The 25,766-nt window shown below is 47.8% G+C and overlaps 1 protein-coding gene across 2 annotated transcripts in view; it reads right to left on the reverse strand.

Annotated features, from left to right (window-relative positions):
* Positions 1-25,766, reverse strand: part of LOC106749513 (low affinity immunoglobulin epsilon Fc receptor-like) — a 178,763-nt gene that overhangs the window by 52,395 nt on the left and 100,602 nt on the right. For both annotated transcript variants that reach the window (XM_014629033.1, XM_014629034.1), the window contains one exon: positions 5,024-5,311. In XM_014629033.1, coding sequence (XP_014484519.1) covers positions 5,024-5,311 — 288 coding nt within the window. The remainder of the gene's footprint in view (positions 1-5,023; positions 5,312-25,766) is intronic.

Here is a 25,766-nt window from a genome sequence, read left to right on the forward strand (position 1 = left end):
CCCCGAGATACCCCCTGCCACTCTTCTCTCGCACCGGTCTCCTTTTCACGGAGTCTTCGCCGTCGTCCTCGGGTCGCGGAAATAACCGCGTGAAGGTAAGAACGAAAGCGGCAAAAGAGGAAACCGTGTATCTGACGTTCCGTATATCGAGAAACAAACGCCCGCGCGACATCGTGCGTGTAAAAGCGCGCGGCAAGGTTTGAAATGCCGATGGAAATATCGACGGTATTGTCGCGCCCTTTCATGTGACGGGCTGATCTTTAGCGTTAAAACAGGTCGGTTTATATCGCCGTTTCTTCTTTCTATTATCCTGAATGAATGATTCTTTCTGTTATCCTTGCGGAAGGAATCGTGAAAGGAGAATCGAGCCAGAGACGGGACGCAAATGCGTAAAGACTTACGCGCGATCCTCTGTGATGATTCGCGTGCAATAACTCTCGGTTCTCGGCGGAACGAGAGACCTCGTCGACCTCGATTGAGTTCCTCGTAAAAAGTGACTCGAGCGTTCCTTGAGAACTTTTTAATCGCGGCCGACTCTTAACGATACAGGAATAACGATTCACAAACACAGTATTGACGGTAGAACGCGAAACGTGCGAAAGAGAGAAGGAAGACGCGAAAAGCTCGGAATGCGCTTCCCTGCGAAATGACGATCGATCTGACGAGCGCTAATCTAGCGAACAACCATCGTGAACTGGAAGCTTCGGTGCACTCGTCTCCCTCCCGCGATGTTATTTCCGTTTCCCACTACTCTCGCACGCGAAAGTTCGTGCTCACGCTTGCACCTTCCCCCTTCTCTCTAATCCTTCCGTCGGTCTGTCGTCTCTGTTTTCGTTTCTATTTCTCCCTCCACCTTTACCTCCGCGTCGCTCGCAAATCTGAAAGCGGCAAACACGCCTCGGCATACCTTTCCGCGCGCCCGACCGGAAGAGAAAGGGACGACGACGAAGGCCGCCGTAGGGCTCGACAAACACGGAAACTGATCGAGAATGCTAGTTGAAATTTCCAACGGAACCCGCGGCACTTCTAATGTCGACAGGTCACGAGTATTTACGATAAATTCGGCCCACCGTTGCGCCGCCGCGAGAGATGATTATTGTTTATCGTGCGATATATAATTTATCGCCTAAATAAAAAAAACTTACGAGTTTCCACGAGCCTCGCCGTTGGTCGTGCATCGTGAAACGGAAGTTCGGATTCCGGACGAGTCGACCACGGCCGCGATAAACGATGCTAAGGGGTGCTTTCGCACGAATTGCCGTAACTGTGAACGTAAAACGTGAAGTTGAGCGGAAGAGCCGATCGGGACATTTTCTTAGGTTTGTGCACTCCGGGAGGAGATAAGATTGACCGTAAATCGCGAGCGGAAGTAACTAGTCAATATAATCCGGGTATTTCGGACATTTGGCTCTTCCGAAATTACCCGAGTGCACTGGAAATAACTAGGATCGAACTGGTTGAAATCCTAATTGCTCAATCTGAATCCTAGTTAAACTGTCACTTCTATCTTCTTCTGGAACAATCCTAAAGCAACACCTCGATTGGTCCTTCATCCCAAGTTTACGCCGTGGGTCTCACGGTTAGGGTAATTTTCGAAAGCGCTAAGCGGCAAGGTGGGAGGGGCGCGTCTTGATTAAATTCAAGACAGAGCGCGCGACAACGCGCGGCGGAAGAAATCACGGCGGAATGGTGCGAGTAACGAATAAAACTTATCAACGGTCCGTCGCCGCGTCGGTGAGTGCAGTCGACAGCATACGAGGATTTGATTGGATAGGTCGCTCGATTGCATATTGCATTCGACGAATATCGAAACCCCTTGTGCTCAATTAAATCCACGACAGCGCGGCGGATGGAATATCGAATTCGCGGAGTTAAATCGCTGGACGGTAAAAAAGGAATTGCTTTCGCGAAATCACTCCGATACGGGAAAAAAGGAAAGAGGGAGGGAGAGAGAGAGAGAGAGAAAAAGCGAGAGAGGAGAATAGACAAAGAGGACAAGCGTGGGAAAGGAGGAAAAGGAGAAATATTGACACAATGCGGAACGTGTCGATTAATTTCGGCCGCTCTTCTCCGCGTCGTCCCCATTATGTCACGCTTCTCACGAGTCGCGAACGACAGTTCTTTTACTTTGTCTCAGCACAGCCGTCGTACAACGAATGTTATAACGAGTGCGCGCGCGTGTCGTCGCGACGTTTCCCCGTCGGAAACGAGCGCAAGAGAACGATCTCTCCTCGTGCCGCAGAGAAACGGCCGAATCGAATTGAACGAACGAATGGTTAGAATGCGATATGAAATTTCTCGTCGATCGTAACGTTAATCACTTATTAATCGCTCATCGCTCACATCGCGCCAGAATTACAATAATGCCGGCCGGATTATACATCGGCACGGCCGGCATTTATCGGAGAAAGCCATTCCGCTAAATTAACCTTTCCGCCGGCGTACGCGCGCGCCCCATTGAATTTCATAGTTATTCCGCGAGTCCGCAACAAAGTTTTTCCACCCTTCCGGGACTCCCGACGTGTTCCTTCGAGCTACCGCGGGAAATCCTGAAGAATACATCTCGAGCAAGCGCGACCATCGAGGCGTGCGGTGGTCTCGTAGGCGCGCGCGCGATTACTTTCGCGGAACAGGCGGATTATTTTCGCCGATCACTTCCGTCCACTTCGAGCGAGATCGAGCGAATTATCAAGGAAATTTTCCGGGAGTGCACGGGATCGCTCGAATCACGCGGCACGGCCGCGAACTCTCTCGGCGGGGAACAATGAGAAATTAAATCATCGCTCAATCCCGCGCGAAAACGAATCGCTAGAGCAGATATTACTCGGATCGAGAAATCCATCCGCACGTCGCGGCTGCGAAAGCCGCGTCAAAGCTTTGAAAGAGAAAACCGATAGAGGAACAACGTAAAACTATCCTATGTCGATTCGATTTTACGCGCCTGCCCAAGTTTCATCACCATTCTCTCTTTCCTTCCCTCTCTCTCTCTCTCTCTCTCTCTCACTCTCTTTCTCACCATCTCTCCTTCTGTACTGCTTATTTCTCGTTGATTCTCGCTCAGATTTTCCCTATTCCCTTACCCAATGTTTCCCGACAGATATCGGGATAAATGTTGTTTCATGTTTTCGAATGTTCCATTCGTGCCGTTCCATAATAACGTTATCTTCCTTTACGGCAGGTACAGACTCTCGTATTTTACGGGGGGAATCCATAAAAGTGTATTTCACCTTAGGATATATATATTATATATATTGGCAATTATTTGCCATCGACGGCATTGAGACATTTGGCAACATAATACGATAACACTTCCCATCTCCAGCCATGTCGCTTCTCATTTCTGTTATTAAGTTTCGTTCCCAAGGAATCAGCTTAGTTCCTTATTCCGCGCGCAATCTCATAATTTCTTTGAGACGCGTCTCTCCTGAGCCAAGGACATACCTCGACTTTTCCAAATTACTTCCTTCGGTATAAAAGCACTATGCTGAGTCGTCTGTATTTCCTGAGCCAAAAGGATGGGTCGAATAAATACTTAACCAAATGCCCTAACAAATTTTATCTACCATTTAACATTACACTCGACATTGTCATTACGTGATTATATTTTACCAAATGTTCATTAACACTTGGCAAAATCAATGTTTATCAACGGAGAAATGAAGATGCGCCCCTCGGACTGAGACGGGCAATTCACGCTTCACAAACGGCACTCAGTAATTCCGTCATCGTCGTGAAATTTCTATCACACTTGGCCGTTGGCTCGAGACTAGCGGATTACGGGAATTATGTCAATTCGTTGGAGAGTCAAAATCGACAGGGGGGAGGGGGGGGGGGAGAAGGAGGTCGGATTAGTGTCGGCGATCATAAAACCGTGACGAGGACACCATAGGTGATCTAGAGCGTGCAGCGTGATCAATGCAGTGCTATGTTCGATCCCGAACGATTCAGCACGGTTGAACGCGACTCTCAGCCACGGGACAGAAGCGGGGCATCGTGACGTCAATGCACGCTTCCCTAAACCCTTGTCGCCGCATTACAGCCGATCGAGGGTAATTTCGTCCCGCGCTCTGGCTGACGGAAGTAAAATTGCGCTCCGGAGACACGTAAATTTCGCGTCTCCCCCCGTTTCCCCCGCGTGTTTCTTCGCGATCATTCCACGTGGGAGCGTGAAGCGAACGCTAGTGACGCAGTGAAAATTACGCGTCGTAATGGCCGCGACGCGTTAATAATAGAATCGTTATTAGCAACGCTCGATGCACGTCACGGGATAACTGCGGGTCACGGTGATTGACACTCAATTTCTCTTTTTCTTAACTCTGTGTCTGTCACGTCGGGGAAAAATTTTACGTCAGGAGGCGTAACGTAATGCTCTCGGGTCAGCCTCGCAATCAAAGTCTCACCTTAAGTAATCGGTGCTTCATGTGGAAAGCGTTGCTCCGAAATGTGCAATAATCCGACTGTTTCCGAGACTAGAGAGCTACATTTGTGAAAGTAGATTACGCACACACAGAGCTATCATATCAGAGCAGTGTGCTTCAGTAGTGTGTAAAATACAGCAACATTGAGTCGAGATTGTAGCTCATCGCGCGCAGGAACAATTTTACCAAACATCTCGCGGTATCTTGATGTCCTCTTTATCATACCTATTTCAAGAACCGCACAGTCACTTGTCTCAAAATTACTTTTTCACATAACGTCCCATCACTCTTCCGCAATTTCTTTCCTCCTATAATCAAGATTTGCGAGAAGCGGGACCTATCATCGTCACGAGCATATATCGGCGTAAAGCCATCTCATGTCCTTCTCGCTCGCTATTCCGTCAGAGTCGACAGAATCTCTCTCGTTGTTAAAAAAAGAAAAAAGAAGAAAAAAGAAACAAACAATAAACGAAGCACTGAAGAGCATCGGGACCATTAATTAATGTATCCCGCGATACGACAAGTCCACTCTCTCTCTCTCTCTCTCTCTCTCTCTCTCTCCCTTTCTACCCGTGTCCTGTGTTCAAGGTGAGTCGCGATTTTACCCGCCAGGAGGTCGAATCTGGTCCTGCTCTTCTCGCTGTCCTCGTAGCCCTCGAGGTCGTCCTCATAATCGTCGTAATCGTCAGGGACGCGTTGGTCCCCGTCCTTGTCGCTGACATTTTGCGAGAGACTGTTGCTGGATGCCCTCTGGCTGGCCTGCCTCACACGGGCCCGATGATCGTTACTGAAGAGGACCGACGGCGGCGGCGGCGTCGACAGCTGAGAGCCCTGAAGGCGACGCTGAAGGTACCGAGCCAAGAGCGCCTGTACCGCGTCTGTCTCCGCCGTGCCTGGAAGACAGAAAGAGAGACTCGTTCTTGTGATCAGTCGACAACATCCTCCCGATCTTACGATATCATCGATGCTCTCGGTCCTTATATCTGTATTCCTATTTCGTCTTTCTTTATTCTCTCGTCTCGCTTTACTCGCTTCGCCTCGCTTCTCCCGTCCTTCCTCCACTTTCCTTCCTCTCGTGTCGGTTTTGTTTCGTTTTTCGTATCGTCAGTCCTCTCCTCTCTCTCTTTCTCTCTCTCTCTCTCTCTCTCTCTCGTTCTCTCTCGCTCTCTTTTTCTCGTTTTTCTGCGACGCGATGCCGCTCCTTCTCTCTCTCCCTCTCTTTCTCTTTAGTTTGCAGACGAAAGAACTCGGTGGCTCGGTCGGGGTCGTCGAGGGTCGAGGGGTGATCTTCTTCCTGCATGACGCGTCGTATGTGCACGTGCGAGCGTGAAGACATACGCAATCCCTGCTCCGATGAGACGAGCATTATTCGGTGATGGCCGTGAGAGGTCCGTCGTGTTCATGTCAGTGTGGCGGAAGAATCGATTAATTGACGTGGATTATACGATCTGAACTCGTCAGGTCCGAGGGGAGAGAGGAGGTGGATGGGCGGTCATATCCGAAACGATCCCAGGCGTTCGCAGTCGCTCACATGCAGGGGGATAAAGATCACTCTATTTTTCACGTGAAAGCCGAAGACCGGGAGCAACGGAGAAACGCGCAAGACTGTTCGCAAAATCTCGTGTTATTTCATACGCCGCAGGTAGATTAAAAGTTGCGTTTCCCTTTCTCGACGAGTTTCACAACGCATCCCGTGTCCAATAGGAGAATTTCTTTTTTAGTAATTCTGAGAAGATACATTCTTTTATCGGATACGAGATGCGTTGCGAAACTTGTCGGAAGAAAGGTGTTGCAATCTTTAATATGTCGATTGTGTGTGTGTATATAGCGTATCGAGGGCGTTTCTTAATCGATGATCGAAAAGTATCGTTGATAGCTGATATCAAAGCATTCGCAGGATCTTAATAACGCGGTTCAGAATCAAACTACGATGTCGGTCATGTCCGGACTGATTAAAGGCCCGTCCACCTTCAGTTTCTACGTAGCAAGAAACGTAAACACGGGCGCAGCGGGCTCTTAATGTGGAAACAACACGACGGGCCGGAAGGACACTTCATTAGAGTGTCCCGCCTCGTCTGCGTTTGATGTTGAAGAGCGTCCACGGAATCATCCGCGCCGATATACACCACATAGATACCGCCGACGACGTATGGAAGGATTCGCAAACCACTCGATGTCGCGTCGTGTAAGGCACGATCAACGTCCAAGTGCCATCGATCGTCGCGTATGATGAAACAGAGAAATCGCTTATTAAAAATCGCTAATATTGGGTTAATTAGCGATAATGACGAAGTGTTTGCCGAGATGTTCGGCAAGTTTTTTTAAATCGATATGTTTGCTCGTGGCTAACTTCACGCACCTTTATCAGTTTCGTCAGAATATTTTTCAAATTGAAACATTAAGAACCGCTAAACTGTAGGAAAATATATGTAAAAAATATTACATATTTATATTGTGTTTTAATATTTTACTTAAACAGATTATTATTATATTATAATCTCGATCATCTTCCAAACGTCTTTCAAATATCCAAACATTTATGCGCGCCTGATTCTCATGCACGCGACAAACTCGATCGTCTCTACTTAAAAAAAAAAGGGGGGTGGGGAAGAGAAGGTTAATTTCTCGTACGGTGATTTTATGAAAACCAGCGTGTTGCGGATTTCGCGTGGCTTCAAGGGAGAACGCGGCAACAAATGATTAAAGGCACCGTTGAACCGGATGCGGGATCGCAGGAGCTGTTGAAGGATTTGCGGCGACGAGGAATCCAATTTTCATCGAGGACGAGTGCAATTACATCGACTTCTATCCTGTAAGCCTGTTCGCCGGCTAGAGCGGCTAGACTCGTAATTGAATTGGGTCGATTGTATCGCGCGACTCCCGCGCTTATTTCTTCCACTTCTATTTCTTGTTTTCTACAAGTTCTTTTTCCCCTTTCGCCCTTATTACCGGACGAAGACCGGCTCGTCAAACAGTTATTCCGGACAGGGGCCTATAATTAAATCCCGCACGAACGTTGATCCCATCATGAAAAAGCACCCGGTAAACCAGCGGAAAACAAGCAACGAGCCGCGTCGTTTTCTTGTTATACTTCGCGCGAGCTGGAAAATGTACGCTCGGGTTGACCGCAAAGGATCAACTTTCCGACAGGGAGGTGATGCCCCGGCAAGGATTTTCAGAGTCGCCGGGATCTTTTTGCAGCGCGCGAGCGCGAATGCGGAATCTTGTTAGCCTTGCCTTCGCGCGCCGCATAATTCGCCGAGCGTTCGTTAAGGTAACCGACCATTCGTTCTCGTCGCCTTTTATCCGTGCTTTGCACATCGATTTATTAACGACGCCTTTTTCACCCGCGATCATCGCGATAATCGCGCTCTGTTTACTTCATCTTGCTCGCACAAATGCCAAACAGAATAAATATAGGATTTTTTAAATCCTGATTGTGACCGTTATGGCGATGTAATAACTTTAATTTTGCAGGAGGATATAAATCCTTATAAAAACATAAACCCTTAGATATATTGTTCAGTTAGTGCTGTGTTTTCAGAGGCGCATGAAGGGGGCCGTTCATAAATATATTATTTATCAAACAAAATTACGTTCCCATACGTTTATTTCACTAACGAAATAATAAATGTTAATTTAAAACGAAACTGAGGTAGACGTGTATACAATGTTATAAATACGAGAATATATTATTTTTTCATTCTTCCTATTAATGTTATTTTTATGCATTAGTCGATCTAATGGAGATGCACGGGTAATAGAAAAGATTTTGTAACCTACAGAGCCAATACAAATATATAAATCTATATTATAGTATAATATAGAATGATTTTTTTTTCTTTTGACGATTTTCCGACGTCGAACGGAAATAACTCACGCGTGCAATTTGCCAATTTTGTTCTCGCGACTTCGTTACAATTACGTGGTGTTTTTTTTTTTTCAATTCGGACTGATATGCTGATTTAATCTGAATTTGCCAAGCACACCGTGCGCGTGTGCACCTTCATTCGCGAAAACCTACATGATTGTATGCAAAATAAATCGGGACGTTCATTTAAATGGTATTGATACGCTCTCTCGAGGGGAAATCACTAAAAATACTGATCGAACGTTCGAAAAATATTGGACGGGGCAGTAATAACGTATCGCTCGAATTTTCTGTCCGGCTTCACGCGAAAATCAAACACGGCTAAAACTAATATTTGGGCGTTACGACAATTAGAAAAATTCCGGGGCGCGCGTCCGCAAGACAACACAACGAGCCAGTTACTCAATATCGGAAAAATAATAAAACACCGTGCACCGAAATATCCCACCGGCAAACGTTTCCATCTGTTTACATCGGCGGAAAAAATCCGAAATAATCACGCCGGTAGTCCGAAAACATTCCTCGAGCGAATTTTATCGTTCGCTGCACCCGAAAAATTATGCGCAACTGCGACCGAGACGTCGATTCACGGGCGCATCGTGCGATAGAATTGAAAGGCGCAAAGAGTGTCATTGAGCGATCGGCGCGTATTCTTACACCGTATTCGCGGCAGACGTGCTAGATCCCGCGCTGAGAATATCACCGAAAGAAATCGCGAGAGGGTCGCGGGTCACGCCGTGCAACAGATTGAGCGGATTTCTCGCTCTACCGGGAGAGATGCAAATCCGCGGAAAACCGCGGCGGCGCGGGGATCTCGTTAATCCGGAATCCGAGAACGGCGTATACTGAACAAACGCGAGTTTCGTGCCGAAGGCGGAGCGATCGCGACGGTGGATCCTTCGACAGCGAAGGAAGAATTCAGCCAAGAAGGAGCCGGTCGAATGCCGGTCGTCTCCGCCCGCCCGCACCGTCGGGACGGAATTTCGGCCGCCCCGCGTAAAACAAACAAAGAGCCAACCAAGAGAAGGCAGCGAGGTATCTTCTACTCGGCGGGATGGAACTTATTTCGAGGTAGAATAAAGCAACGCGACTGCGCAACGCTGCCAGGAAATCCGAAATATTTTCGTCGGAAGCGGAAAATTATCCCGGCCGAGCGCTCGGAGCGTCGCCAGAAGCGGAAATGTTCGAAAGAAGAATTCGCGATATCTCCGCGCATGAACGGAAGCACAAAAGGAAGCGCAGGAATTTGGAAGTCCTCCAGGACGCAAACTCGAAGGGAAGCGTCGCGCGACTCGATCGCCGCGCTTTCTTTCGAAAGCTCTTTCTCTCTCTCTCTTTCTCTCTCTCACGAGCTACTTAATTATTCATTTGCGCTACCAAATCGTGGATGCCGCGAAAAATATCGCGCGAAATATGTATCGTAAGTTCGATCGGATGAAGAAAAAGAGAGAATAAAGAAACAAACGCGTTTCCCGATAATTAAGAGAAACGTTCACTCGCTGTCCTTCGCATCGTTCATACCAACGCATTCTAGAGGATTCCTTCTTCTCGGAGTAAAAACGTCGACGATTTCTCGAATGGTCCGTTTTATATCCGGGACACCAGCGGAATCCGGAAACTGCGGAAACCGCACGTACCAAGATGGCCGACGTGCCGAAAATCATGATCGGCCAGATGTGGTCGAGCGGACACAGGGAAGTCCGAGTGAGAGTTCTTTCCGAAATTGCTGGACGGGAGAGAAGATCCGCCGGGCTGACTCGCGAGTCCCCTTGTACAGGGTCCCAGTTCGAGCGGAAAATTCGAAGGAAAACGCTTCGCTTCCTAGATCGAGCGCTTCTCGGGCCGAAGGCGCAAGATCGACTCGGTCCTCGCCGTCTCACGGCGTCGTCGCGGCCAAAGAAATCGTTACGGCTGTTGGAAACGCGAGCATCCCCGGGAGTGATTCAAGCTTTGCTCGTTCTCTCCCTCGAGAGAGAGAGAGAGAGAGAGGCAGAGAGAGCTCGTGACAGGGAGAGCGCGCATTAAAACAGAACGCAAGTAGGATCCGTCCGCCGTGTGCCCGAACTGATTTGCAAGTTTCACGTCTCTCCTCTCGCTCTCACATCCGGCCGCCCCGGAAACTTGCCGCCCCGTAATCCATTGTCCTCGCTTCATAATTCAATGACTTTCGGAACTACGTTTCCCGGACTATTTCCTCGGACGGTTCTCTGAATGTTTTACGAGATTTTAAGATAACCGCGCGGTCGGCGATGGCGCGCGCACGCGATACGCTTTTACTGTAATTGGATCGAAATTCTGGGGCGGACGAACGGGCTCTAATAAAAGCATCGCACGCGTTCGAACGCGAGGCTATTATTGCATCGGAGTCAATGTTATCCTATTATAGCGAGTTATGGAGGTAGTATTGGATCGCCGGCGGTAGTTGAGAAATAATTTATGACGCGCGCCTGTATCTACCGCGGCGGAATTATTAACGGTGTAAAAAAATACCGCCACTACATACGCACACATACATTTATATACACGTGTTTTCATACACTGAGCCGCTATGTTTTTGATATTTGTAACTATAATCACATAAGCGAAAGAATCGTAATCGGGAAAATCATTTTTCACGTGTAAATTAGTATTCGATGAGAGTTAAATTTTAATATTAAAATATTGAGGAGAGAATTAAGGAAAATATGTTTGATTCAACTGAGATTGAACTTCGGGCAATCCGGCCTTCGCTTCAATAAACTTAAATCGAATTTAGAGATTAATTAATCATTGCAAATTATTATCATTTATAATGTACGTATAAGTATATTAGCGCGGATGCAAAATTCATAACTGCCGATTATATAATAGAATTATGCGCAGATCCTTAAATAACAATTTTAGAGCCGCACGAATAAATACATGGATGCGCTTGTCCATCGCTGATACATATTAAATTAAACATAAAATTAAGAGCTATGTTACTTTTTGCTCTCGCATATAAATTATGACATATAAATTACAGCCAGTTACAGTTATTCACTTTCTAACCTGAAAGAAGTAAAATGGCTGAAGCTAGTTTTGATTTGTTCTTTTTTTTTTATAATTGTCATGATGCTTTCACAATCATTAATATAGCTAAAATGGCTCTGGCTATGACAGGGGGAGCGCATGAACGTCTCTGAGCGTATCAAAAGTGTCTGCGAGCTGCGAGATGCTGTCTCTTAAGCTCGATAACGATCTTGAGTCGTTTCGCTGTCCAATGACCTGCGCTGCAGCAATTCCTCTTGGGAGATCCACGCTCGATGAGAGTTGCCTGGCTCTCATTTACAGGAAGTCCTTTGATAACCTCATGTATGAGAAAGCCAAGGCCAACGGTAAACCCGACTATAAGCTGTTTCCGGGAAAGCTTCGGTGAGAATACGTCGGGAATGAGCATCCAGCGAGAGTTTGGTGAAACTATAACAAGGACATAGAACATCCTCCCTCCCTCCCTCTCTCTCTTTCTCTCTCTCTTGTATGTTTCCTATTTTTTCCTTTCAGCAGAAGGAAGCTTCTCGCTGTTTGACTCAAATTAAATGCGCATCCTCTTGAAATCTTGACGCAGCTATGAAAAGCCATGTAATACGATCGGTCGAAGTACTCGACGTATCATCGAGCGTCCTCGCTAATTTAATTTCGTTCCGTCGATGCGACGGGGTTCGTTAAAGATGGAACGCTCGGCCGGATCGCGAATGCTATAAAAAACGGTATGAAGTTCGCGCGAGGCGAAACGCGCGACTGCTTGACTTGCAAAGAGGGGAATCAAGCCGTTCGATTACCTATTCCAACGAGACGCGTTCGTATGAATTTCGTTTCAGCGCGAACTCGAATCGATCGATCGCGTCGGATGCTCCGCGTTAAAAAGGCGTGAAATCTCGTGTGGGGGACACAAATCATTCGGCGGGGATGCACGTGAACGTGAATGCGTGAATTATTCAGCGCGTCCCGATAACTCTAACGTCGCATTAATTTCTATCAGAATTCCCGGTCGCTTTGAAGTCATCTTTCGTTTAAGATGCGCGCTAAAGGTTTCTCCATACCCCTTCCTTCGCATCATCTTAAGGTTGTATCGCTCAGTAATGCCGTATTTTCAGTTACGCATCAAAGAGGCCACTTATCAATTTAGTATTTACCAAACCAAATTACGGTCCTATCTCATTTACTTCGTCACTTTCAAATGCAAAATCGTCTCGTATCCGTAGATTCAAATTTCTGCCGACCGATTTCCCCGCGCGAAATCGCGGATAATTCCTACCTTCGCGGCAAATCGGCGACCGAGATCGCGCGTCCGCGCAAATTGATTCGAGAGGCTCGGCCAAACAAAACATCGTGTTTGCCGCGCGGATGCAAAACGGATGCGAGGCGGATTCGTCGCCGAGAGTGGCTGAAACGGGCCATTCGCTTTCGGGACGACGAACGGCTGATGGGGACTACGTGTTTAGATACGTATTTTCGCGACGTTTCCGATGCGGCCGCCCGAGAAAAGAGCGCGCTGTTTCGAGATTTATATGGCGTGAATAGCGAAAGATCCTGTGTAAACGCCGGTGTTTCGTATATATATATATATATATATACGCATGGTTCCCGTACGTGACAAGTACCTTAAGTAATAGTAAACAGTGGCGGCGGTGCTGTATGTACGGCTGGTGTACGGCACCGAGGCACGTTTCCGCCGTCAATAGCGACGCCGCTCATAAATGTCTTTCTGAATCTCCTCGCGGGGCACGAACGGGGTAAGCTAATCCGGACTTGTGTTAAGCGACATTACGATTGCATCTCGCGTCACTCATTAGTGTCAGCACAGGTCACGTCGGCACCGCAAATGTCTCGCGACGGATGCCGGGGCTTAGCGGCGCGTTCATCTACTCGCGCGCCGCGATTTCTTATTCCGTCAACAAAGAACGAGTTGTGCAAACCGTTACGCGTATTCAATGCACCGGGAGGTCAGAGAAACGTCATGCGGAACGACGCAAAGTAAAATTGATTGAGTGCCGGAGCGATTATTTACACGCCACCCTCGGTAACAACGCGCGGAAGAGGAGGGGGAAAAATATACGAATAATACGAGAAGAGCGCGGAATCAAGCGGCGACGATTTACACGACGCTTCGTCGCGGCGCGATTTATAATCCGTAAAGAAGCGCGCGCGCATAATCGAGGGAACCGGGATATTCCGACTTTGCGTTGAACCTTTAATTACGCGACACAGTAGGTAGCTAAGATGGCGAAATATATTTGACTTCGCTTGTGTAATTTACTCCTACTTTGACCATGCCGATGTTTGAAATTTCCACTTTTCCGATTTTACCGTCGAAATCGGGGGTTCTCAATACTCGTATGAATTTAACAATGGAAATATCGAGAACATTTATAGCATCGAGATAGCGTTGAAATTAAATCCACAGAATTCAAGGTTCAAGGTAGAAGTTAATCAATGCCGGTATCGTCGAAGTAGGTCTTCACTGGTCTACAGGCCGTTTAAATAGACGTAAGTTAACGCTCGAGAGCGTCAAAGTGGCGTCGAAATTTCGACTTTCAGCCGTTTTCCCAGCTCATTAACGAAGTAACGCGATAATCGTGAAACACGTTCCGGCCGCTGCTGCCTCGGCGCCGACGATCACATTGAAACGCCGCGAACATAATGAGCAAGTACGTAACCGATATTCTCCGGTGAACATCGCGATAATAATAATATCGCTTCGAAGATAATTCACGAGTGTCGTGAAATTGCGTGAAGCTCGCGGTGTATACACACCCACTCGCCCTCCGGCGAAGAAAATTGCGGGTTACATGGGTTCCCGTCGTGAGAGCGTTGTAAGCGTAACCGCTAAAACGGAGTCCGTCGATATTTCAGCGCGATGGCGCTTCCGAGGGAAAGTGTCGTCGTCGTTGTTTGTCCGTCGGCCGATGCCGGCGTTCCTCTGATATATACGGCCCCATTTTGCAGTTTGACAGGAAAGAAGCGGCGGAGTGGCTCGAATGCGACTGACAATAATTTGTCAAGTCGGCCACTCGGCGACTTCTTACGACCTCTCCTCGGACAAGGAGAATTCCACGGGAGAGCGAAGATTTCCCGAGTCCGAGTTTTCTTGCCGGCTCGCGCGTTTCCGCGTCTCTCGTGCGGAGACTTGAGATTTCATAATTGCGCGAGTGCATTAGAGAAGCGCGTCCCGGCGAAATTGCCCGGCGCTCGACGGCAAACGCCGAGAGGAGAATTCGCATAAGATATGTCGGGCGGAGGAGGCGGCGGCGGCTTTCATGAGCTTTCTTAAAGCGAAGCATTTTGCAGAAAGCAACGTCGACGACCATTCGGCTTGCGGATTTATCGCGCGCGCACTCCCTTGTATCGTTAAATGTCGATGAAATCATCTTTGCGCGCGCGCGCGCGCGTGCATGCGTGGCCGCCCGCGTAAATTGCCGAGTTTGATCGTCGCCCGTATTTATCGTCACTTGTAAAAGGGATTAATTGATTGTCACCGTCAATACGCGTATTCGAAGATTCGACAAACGCTCCGTTTTATTCAAGCTGTTTAATTATCACACCGGCGTCCATACGAGCAGCCCAATTTCCACCGTGCAATTTCGCACGTTACGTCACGGAGTGCGTGTTTCCAAATGTCCGACAAATATTCATTTTACCCGCAAAGCCCGGCCTCGTCATCAAACGCCGCCTTTCACGCAGGTGTTTTACAAAGGCCGCCTGTCTTTGTGAGACGCTTGAATTTATCGGGGATTTCGCAACGCGTGCGTACACATTCTATTTCATCAGAGGGTGAATATTTATAACGCACACGTAATGTGTGACTCCACACGTGTACCGATGACGTCATTCTCGTTCACTCCTTTTCTCCCTATGATTCATTTAACACTTCCGTCGCCTTAAATAACGACCTTCGACAGATTGTAAGCTTGGTATCCTCGAACGATCTTCATCTTAACCCAGCGGGATCCTCTGACCGATACGATCCGCATTTCTTGTCTCTCCATCTTCAATATTTTCACATATTTCTACACCGCGTATTCCATTATAAAAGCCGTGAAGATAATTATTCTTCGAAAATATTTCACGATTTGCGGATACGCGCCGTTTCCACGCGTGATGCGTTTTCGCCGTCCGCCACCGTGAATAGCTGGGGAAGACGCGACGCGAAACATGCCGACGACGACAGTGCACAGAGCCAGTTAATGCCGGACCGTTAGAAAGCAACCTTGACTCCGTATTCGAGCAGAGACGACTGCATGAGAGGAGCGAACGGGATTTGGGTTTAATTAGTCCAGAACTTAAACGAGGCTGGCGAGCGAGCGAAGAACGTCAACGACGCCGCGAGGCCACCCAAGGCCTCGTCTCTCTGCACGCACCTTTGACGTCAAGTCGTCGAAAGGATGGTCGGTGACCCGAATGTGCCGGCGCCGTGGCCACGTGAAAGATCAAAGACGAGCGAGAAGAATTACGACGATTTTATAAGCACCGGGGGGAAATGGGGGTCTCCTCGTCAAAGGAACGTACATCTTTTTGATAATCATAATAACGGCCCCGTGGAAATTGGACGCTCGCTGCGGTGGGAAATTTTCATTAGCGGGATGACAACGACGACGATTAACGAACGAGTCAGAATCAAACACGGCGTGCCCGCCGTGTAAAGAGAGAGGAAGCTTTTTTCGAATTTTTTTTTTTCATTAAAAATCCTCCCGCGTGACACGCACCGCTGCGGGATAGAAAGGACGGGAAATTGAACGGCGAATTCAGGGCAGGCGCGCGCGCGTAATTTCTGCGGGGAACGAAGTGTACATAACGGCGGTGATCGCGCGTCGCCCGTCATATTATATATTAATCGCGCGATTGAAAAACGGCTCAACCGCGTTTGTAACAAACGCGCGCCAGGGCCCGACTTTTGCTGGACCCCTTTTTTTTTCGACATACGCGCCGAGCTTAAATGGAAGCCCGCTAAACAATGGACGTTACACTGTTTTATATTCAGCCGAACACGGGCACGAGGCAGCGACGCTTGCGCCCGTCGCGCCAGCTATAAATACGGAGCAACATTTTGTCCTCATCCGCGCTTTCATTGCCGCGCTTAAACGTCGTGCGTACCCCCCCCCCCCCCCCNCGACCGTTTTATTTCTGCCCGGCCCTCGGCTGATATCGCGGCGTAAAAGCGACGCGGATGTAACGGACGTTGTAAAAGCGCGTCATTGAGATGCGGAGATAACGCACTGCGCGCGCGTTGAATAATTCCTCGATAATTGATGCCGTAAATGTCACGTTTATGGCGCATCAATATTCATTTATCGCCAATTGTCAAGCAATATTACGCGACGTACAATGATGTCGCTGTTATCGTCCGGGAGGGAAAAAATCGTAATCCGCCGAGGCTCGTTGTCGTAGACCGCTTCGTTTCCTCAGTATTTTCGCCGAGAACAATTCACGATTAAAGCTCTTTGCTTCTGGGAACCGTTAAGATGGGCGGCTCGCGAAGCGCGTGGAAATGTGACGGAATAATTCAATACTTCCGTTGCTCGCAGGAGTTTTTGAAACACACAATTGTCTTACATACTAACATTTGTTCCTATCGAGTTCTGTGAAGAACGGAATCCTTTCTAAGGATTCAACTTTGATCCTCACAAGCGAAACATTTTGTTCGCCCATATCCAAACGAGAATTTCGTTTGAGTCAACTAAACGGTTTCTCAGTGTACAGATTTAATTTTAACCTGGAACAACCTATTTCAATCTTTTTCTTATGAATCGACCACGGCTTTACAATCGTAATTATTATAACGATATATTGTCCGAGCAATCGTTTGTATTAATTTTTCGATTTTTTGGATCTTTTAAATTAATAGTTCTCACTCGTTCACATCTACAATGTTCGACGATCATAGGAGAAACGTCCAGCGAAAGGATTAAGTGAGGCACCAAAGAAATCCACGCGAGTCCGGATTACTCCGTCGACCGATCAACTTTGCGGAAAAAGGCGGTTGGCGAAAAAAAGGGGGGAAGGGGGAAAGGGTGGGGGAGAGCAGAATGTCAGGAATGAATGGAGAAAATTAGTAAGGCGCGGTAAGGGCGGTCATTCAAACGCAAATTACTCCCGGCTCCATTTCCATTTTGCGAACAATGCGCGGTGAACCTTGCCGGAAATAAGAATGAGCTTTCGTCTATTCGCCCGTATGTTTTACCCGCCTGCTTTACCCGACCGCGCCTACTTTACCGAAATCGGCTTCCTCCGTCGGATTTCTCGCTGATTTTCGTGCTTTTCGGCAAATTTAGTGCGCGGAAGGAAAATTCGAGGCATTTATTTTCTTCTGTGATTCTCAAATTTTGCAAATTATTTCTGAATTTTCAACAACTGTAGGCTCTTATTGATTCCTTCGTATTCTTATTTCGGCCGATTTTATTTCCACGCGCTCAATTTTTCATAAAATCGTGATGGGCTAACGACATCGTCGCGGACATAAGAATCACCTCACGGACGGCTTAACAAGTGTTCTATTAAAGCGATCCTTTTCGCGAATACTTGTCGAGCACCCGATATTGTTGCGTAATGCGACTCTCGATAGACGCAATCATTCGAACACGAGCGAGTAGCGTTTCCTAATTGGCAACTTTTTTCCACGATAATTGGAAGCGGTCGAGGAGCTTCGCCGCGATGGGATCTCGAATTGGAAGGATATGGAACGGGGCGAACGGGAGAGAAAACGATCAGCGAAACGAAATGAAAAGCATTTCCCGGGCGCGGGAATCGAACTCGGGAGATTGAATCTTACGAAGCATATGTGCGTCATAAACTATTACGACACCAGCACGCGGCTACGGAGTCCATCGTTTTCGTGAGGTGCAGGCATTAACGTGAATCACGTACGACGAGGCGTTCGTGATAAAAAAAAAAACACCGCGACCGTGGATCGCGTTATTTTTTCATCGATCGAATTATACAGGGCGAGGCAATAACTATTGCCACCTTCAATATCTCCGAAACATGAAAGTGGGAAAAAATTCAGAAAATTGCGTCGGCACTAACGATCGTTTCGGATACCCTCTGTAAACTTTTCTCATCTTCGTCAAGTCGTTGAGAAAATATTTTTATTTTTCCAAGATATTCAAGACGATCATGCAACAACCTGTATACCAGCTGTGCCCGGTTTGGAAAAACATCTGACAGGAGACGCGATTCCGAGGGCGGAAAAGTTCCAATAGGGATACCCTCCGTGTAACATATGTAACGCGAGTGTCGTAGCGCAAATGGAATTTCTCGCGGTTAATGCGCGACGAAAGTACCGCGCGGTAACCTTTCCGCGCTCGAAGTTCCATTTCCTTTCATCGATATGCGTGACGCGCGCTGCGAAGAATGGAAAAGGATCAAAATAAGGACTCTACCTCTGCGCCTCCCTCGTTACTACTCATCGAGATCGCTTTTACCTCGCGTTTTCGTAAAACCGTTACCGTTATCGGCAACGTTTCTACCCGTTCTTTCTGGTTTTGAAAGAGCGATATACCGGTTTTACTAGTTAGCGAGAAATCGATATCTCTTCCGCCCTTTAACTTCCCCCCACCTCGCTCGTCTTGGATAATCAATTTTTACGCAATCATAAAAGTCTATCACTATACCGGGCGTTATTTTCGCTAACAAAAAAGCACATTGTGCGATAGCCGGTCTGCTCGTGCGGTTTTACGTTCGGCAATAAGCGCGAAACGCGTTCGACAGCGAAAAGTCGGCGTGTTTTTCAGCCACTTTTCATTTATCCAAACTCGATGCGCGGCGAAAAGTTCATGCAATCGTCTCGGCTCGAATTATTAAAAAGTCGCATCATCGAATCCTTAAAGAAAACTCATTTTACGCTACAGCTACTTTAATTGGCAACAATTGTATAACAACGTCGAAACATCGAGACAAGGGAAAGCTGTTGTATGAGTGTAGAAATATTCCAGTAATACGAAATGAAAGAAGCATGCAACAACATTCGCCGGCGTTTCTCACATGTAAAACGAAAGTTCGCGCTCGTCGCTTCGCGCTGAAACCCCGAGGAGGCTGAGAACCTCGTTAAAGGTTTCGCCGCGAATATTTTCTTCGCAAGAATTCAGCACGGCGGAAGGAATGAAACAAAAGAGAAACGGGCAAGAAAGAAATGAGCAAAGGACCGTAAAAGCGATTGTCGATGTCACACCAGCGTTGGTTCACGACACGCGCGGGGATTCACCTGCGTTACATCCGCGTTACATCCGCGAAATGATTGCGAATGCGAAAGTATCGCGGATATCTCGGTGGGGGTGTTGTCTCTTTTCACTCGTAAAACGGCGAGGTGAAAAATATGTTTTCGGTCCCTGGTCATGTCGGTCATCGTAACAGCACTGTTTCGCATCTGTACGCGCGCTTCTATGTGTGTATGTGTATGTATGAGGAGAAGAGGGGGCTATGCGAGGATCGGGAGTCGTTTCCGCTTAACGATCGGTCGTTTCAGGATTCTGAAACGTCGCGGAGGAATGACGTGGCGACCTTTCTCGCGCGTATTTATGCTCGGTCTCGCTCGCTTTTAATGAGCTTGACGAGTCGTGAAAAGCTCGTTCGATCGTCGCGAAGTGCTCGACTTTAAAGACAGAATTTCACGCGCGCGCGCACTTGCCTCCATTGTTTTCGACTGACCGGAAACCCCCGTCGAGTATCGAGATATTTTTCATCTTGATCGCGCCGTCGAAACGAAGACCGTTCAGGATTAGCGGAGCGTCCTTTCGCGACCGAAGACCCGAACACCCGGACACCGTAGATCAAGACGTTTTGGAACGTTTCTCGCTCGTTGCGATCGTCAGCGAAATCCTAAACGAAATACGCCCTGTTAATTGATATAATATTTTCATAGCCGGCGTAATCCGGGAAATGTTTAGCTCGCGGCCGATATCGTTAAATAAAATCCCTCGATTGCGCGTGTATGACGAACGTACTGCGATCGAATGAAACGCTCGAGCGACGACGTTCTGTGATTCCAGAAATATTCCTGTATCCATAAAAATCCCCCATCAAACATTAATGGGAGAGAGATCGGCGAGAGTCCGGCGATCGCGATTTATTCATGCGAGACGTCGGGCACATCAAATGTTTAGTCCCCAATAAAAATTCAATTTTCAATCTCCGCGGGAAGTAACGCGATATCGCGGTGGAAGAACGAGGACGACGAGGACGGCGGTCGCCGTTCTTAAAGTTTTCAACCTCGCGGCGAATTACGGTGACGCTCGCAGTGTAAATGTTTGAACTACGATTGCTTGAGGTATGTACACGATGCGTGTAGAGCGTACTCTCTATCTCTCTCTCTCTCTCTCTCTCTCTCTTGCTTGAGACGCGAGACGCTGTCCTAATGGCTGCGAAACTGTGTAGAAAGTTGCGGGCGCGTCGTGCGCAGAGGGAGATCCCGTAAAAGCTTCGCGAGATACAGCTCTCTCGCGCGCAATCATCGGCAACGCCATGAACGATTGTTCTCGGTAATTATTTCATAACTCGCAGCGCGCTCGTGCGCTCGCTGGCAACACCGAGACCGGCGCGGTAGAAAACGCGCAACAATATAATTAGGAATTTACAGGAAGCTTCAATTTGTCCGTAAATTAACATGAAACCGGGTAATTCGTCGGTTCGAGGCGAGAGACGCGGAAAAAAAAGGAAATTTCATCGGCGGCGATAAATTTTTCGCAATTACTTTTCGATTTCATTCAAGAACACCGATCGGACCGCACCGACCGGAGATCGTGAACCCGTTGCGAAAGGCAATTCTAGTTCTCTCTCTCTCTCTCTCTCTCTCTCTCTCGCGTGCGATTCATTCTTGCAATTTATTATGTAAAATATTTATTAAACGCGGAGCTAAACTCCCGTCGAATAGACGTCCGTTAAATTAATTAACGGAACGCGGTTTTACAGCTTATCGATGTAGCGCGGCGGGTAACGAGTTACGAGAGAGTAACAAAGTAACGTGCGAGACAGAGAGAGGGAGAGAGGGGAGTTGCTTAGTTTTGCTCGTAGCGGGTAGCATCACGAGAAGATGAAAGCGTCACGGGGTAACTTTGTAGCTTCGGACTACCTAAAATATATACGGAGCGCCTCTCGAGACACTATGCAGGTTCTTGTAACCCTACGTCACTCATGTAATGCAGCGTCACATTATGCGCGAAATATGTTACCGCACAGGATGCAACTGCTACCTACTCGCGAGGTCGTCCTCCGCGGCAGGACAGCTTGTCGATATCGCCTGATTGCAATTTAAACGCTGTCGCGCTGCGCAGCGTGAACTAACTTCGAGCCCTTCGACCCCCTCTAATTGTCCATATTTTATCCCACCCTTCTATCTTTATCGTTATTTTTATCATCGAAAATCGCGATCTGCTCGCCGTCCTGGAACAGACATCCTCACGGACCCGTACAGTTCGCGAAATAAAACGGTTCATTAGAATGTGCTGTACGATCTGCAAAGTAAGCGCGTATATTTGCACAGTGGATTGCAAAAATTGTCCGCAAAGGAAGCTTTTTCTTTCTTTTTTTACGGAACGCGTATTGTTCCATTTGGTATTTCACGGTGAAATAACGCGGTAAATGCAATACACGGGGAAAAAGTGCGCTAACGACACCAACGCGACGACATCAAAGAAGATAGCGGGGCCGAGCGATCGTCACGTTTCGGCACAGCAATAATATCGTGTAATTCTCGAAATTTTTCGCCGCGTCGCGTAGAATGTGTAAAAATGTTGTAAAACTGCGGTGCTCGCACGTCCCGATAACGCGGTACATCGAATTTACCGAAAATACAGTACATACCCGGCGGCTGTGAACGTAGTTGAATTTACCGAAAAAAAAATCGCGAAACACGCACCGCATTTAAATTTTATCCCCCGGTATCCGACTATGCGAGTCGAACGATTAAATATATTACGGCGCAAAAATTGCGGATAGGAGTGCAATCCAGGAAAGAGAAGATGAGAGAGAGAGAGAGAGAGAGGGGAAGAGAAAACGCTCGTCGACGAGCGATCGACGTGAGCCAGACGTTAAGCGAGGAATGGATTATGCATGAGAGACAGAGAGAGAAAGAAGGAGAAAGAGAGAGATAGAGAAAAAGTAAAATATAGAAAGGGGGAGGAGGGGAGATTGAGAACGGAACGCGCACGCTAACAAACCTGAAAAAGGACGGGGATCCGGAAAAATCGCGCCTACGTTACATCCGGCTAGATGCAAATATAAATCAGCGCGCCAATCGTAAATCCGCCGCTTCCGCTTTTATTTATCCGCCTTTCCTTTTTACGCGATGTATCACGTTGCGAGTTAGTAGCACGGTCCATTATAACGAACGCGTAGCGGCGCCCGCGGCAATAATTTTCGTTTAATGCGCGCCGATGCGCCGGCGACTCGGATTACCGTAAGAAAAAAGAGCGTGGACTATTGTTTAATGCGTATCACCGTGTACGTTCCCAGTACTCCGGTGCACGTAGTTAGACGTTGAAACGTCGCGACGTTACTCGTCTCTTCGCGATCGTGAATAGCAATAATTAATAGAAGCGCAGCGCCGTTATTTTTAATTTAATTCCACACACGTCATGATCTGAGTGTGCTTCGCCGATGATACGGAAAGTTTTCTTCGGATTTCGCTGCATTGAGAAAACAGGCGTGGTAAAGGTCGAATCTCGAAGTTCATTAACGACTTCTTCCGCGGTGTCGAGTGGTTCTCCCTTCCCTTTACATTCTTGCACGCTTCGCACCGTCGAACGACAGTAACGAAAGTTCACAGCGGAAGTTCCGTATCAAGTCGACCAAAAAGTTGGGTTATCCTTCAGTCAGATTCGATTTTATTGCATTCGGTGGAAACAGATGATCCTTCCGACGTTCCAGCAGCAGAACGTAATCAATTTCGCCGTTTGCATTGCATGAATGCGACACGTCTCCTACTTAAAATCGAACCTTTTCACTAACAAAACTAACGGGACTAACAAAATTAATTGAATTATTACTTGGTTAAATAAAATGATGCAAGGAAAGTACTTTCATTTTTCAATAAATAATAAACTTACGCAGAGGCTGCTTATAATATCGCCATTGAAAATCCGATTTACGATTCAACTATCTTAATAAAAAAAAAAAAAATGCGCCGCCAGGGGGTGGAAACTGGCTGCGTCCCCTGATGGAATGCCAAAGCGATTCCAAGCGGTGCGGATGAGAGGTGGTTGGAGGGGAAAAAAGGGAAGCGGAAGCTAAGAGCTTCTCTCTACAAGGGTGTACTTATACCGTGGCATATTTATCATTCTGCGCAAGCTGCCGTAACACTTCTGTCGCGAAGGAAAGCACAGCGTGGAAGCGAGCCGCAAGGATCGACGCAGGAGCACGGCCGTCCGATCGTTTCGGGAGAATCAACCCGATCCTGCCAACGCAATTATCCGAAGTTCCGGTTTTCGGTCGGCCTCATCCCGGATATTTCGTAGGTTAAACTTTTCCGCGCCGGGCGATCGCCGCAGGTGACCTCCTTCCGCTCCTACTGCCCGCATCGCGACAAAAGTTTCATTTAAATCGCCGAGCGTGCTGAAATAGAAGACCGCCGGATTGAAGCGACTCGTCGACCTTGTCTCACCCTTGCGCGAAGAACGCAATTTCGTTCGATAAATACTCGGTAGACAAATATATAAATTTACAAGCGGTGCCCTCGATGCGTCACTGAATATACCGCAGTAACGAGCAATGCATCCTTAAAGACGCGGGGATAACGGAAAGCGCATAAAGTAGAGCGGGATGTGGGGCGATCGAAAGCGGCAAGAGCGCGAAACCATGGAGGGTATCGCGGCTACGCGATATTCGCGTACACAATGCAGCGCTGCATCGGCGGCGGACAATGGTCCTTTTTTCGTTCGAACGGGAACAAGAGCGAAGGGGGAGCGGCGCGGCGCGACGCACGAGCGAAGGGAGGACGGGGCGCGCGTGTACGCGCGGTAACGTAAATCATACCTCGAAATAGATTCGAATGGTTGTCGTCGTCGTCGCCGCCGTAGCCATGGATTGCGATGCCGGGCGCGCCGTGAACGCCCGAATCCGATTCGCGCGGAAATCTTATTCGCAGAGCGATTACATGCGCGTCGATTGACACTTTCGGCAATGATCATTTTGATGTGTTCGAGCTTCCTCGAATACACGAGGGAAATTTATGATTTCGGAGGTACGATAAATAATCGGAAAAGTTCCTTTTAAGAGGATTACGCGCGATGCAATAAATATGAGTTCCCCCCCGGGATAAAGTTTAATTTCCGGATAGAATCGCGGGACTGCGAGTGCGATAAAAATCGCGGCATCGGTTGTTTTACATATCAATTATCTCAGATCGCACGCGCAACTCGCCGACTTGTTAATCCGACAGTCGGGATCTCGGCTGCGATCGAAAGTTTTTCCCAGCTTCCGCAGAAGCGACGAGGTCGAAAATCGAGCGGTCGCTTCATCGCCGTAGCGCGCGCGAGATTAAACCGATGATTTTCAGGCAGGCTGGCGTTCATTCTTCAGCGTGCGAATTCCGATCTTCGCTTAAACAAAAGGACTTAATGGACGAGCGTGACGATCCGATAAAATCGTAATCAGCACACGCGATGCATCGGCAATCATTGCGCTCGCGATTCATTTGCTAAACGAATTTGGAGTGAGATGAGTGGGTGGGGGAAAAACAGGGAGAGAGAATGTAGGAGTATTGTCGGACGTTGCTCACGTTAAATACGCCGGTTTAATTACTAATTTAGAACTGTAAATGAGATACGGCTGCAGATATTGCCGTTCGACGATCGATTCGTATACTCGGCGTCGTACATAAATTACGGCAACACTGCGGATTATCACATCGGCGATCGCTGTAATTTTATCACTTCCGCATCATAATCGGGGGGGGGGGGNATCCTAGAGAGTCCTACGGTCCTCCCCGAATATCGCACGCGTGCGCGCGTAGAGGGAAAATTCTCGATTCTCATTAAATGTCTCGGGTTTCAATTAAAATGGGATTTTCAATCTCCGGCGGAATATCAATTAGGCACTAATTTCCCAACGACGAGGTCCTACTTTCCCGCTCGCGCGCCCGGCTTAAAACCCTCAATTTCGATTCCGCTTTAATTACATCTATCCCACGCTGATTGCCTATTATATGCTTCCAGACGAGTTTAACAAGCTACGACTTTACGAAGCTACGTTGCAGCGAAGGAACATCTCTTCCACTCGAACTCGCCTGATCGTCGCGAGTACTCAGCGTGCACTTTTTCGCGACGTCTTCGCGCGATTTCATAGCCTCGCGGCGCGGGCAGATTCGTGCGAGCGAATTCAACCACCTAAATGGATTTGCGATGCAATTTTTTAGCGAATCGAATTAAACACAGGTATTTCAATGGAAAACGACAGTTTGCGAATTTTGACTCGCGATTAAACGAAATTACCAAAACTCCGACGTGACAACGTGGATGTATAAAGAATGG

The sequence above is a fragment of the Dinoponera quadriceps genome, unplaced genomic scaffold (assembly GCF_001313825.1).
Source record: "Dinoponera quadriceps isolate SergipeBrazil2010 unplaced genomic scaffold, ASM131382v1 scaffold3162, whole genome shotgun sequence".
Lineage (NCBI taxonomy): Eukaryota > Metazoa > Arthropoda > Insecta > Hymenoptera > Formicidae > Dinoponera > Dinoponera quadriceps.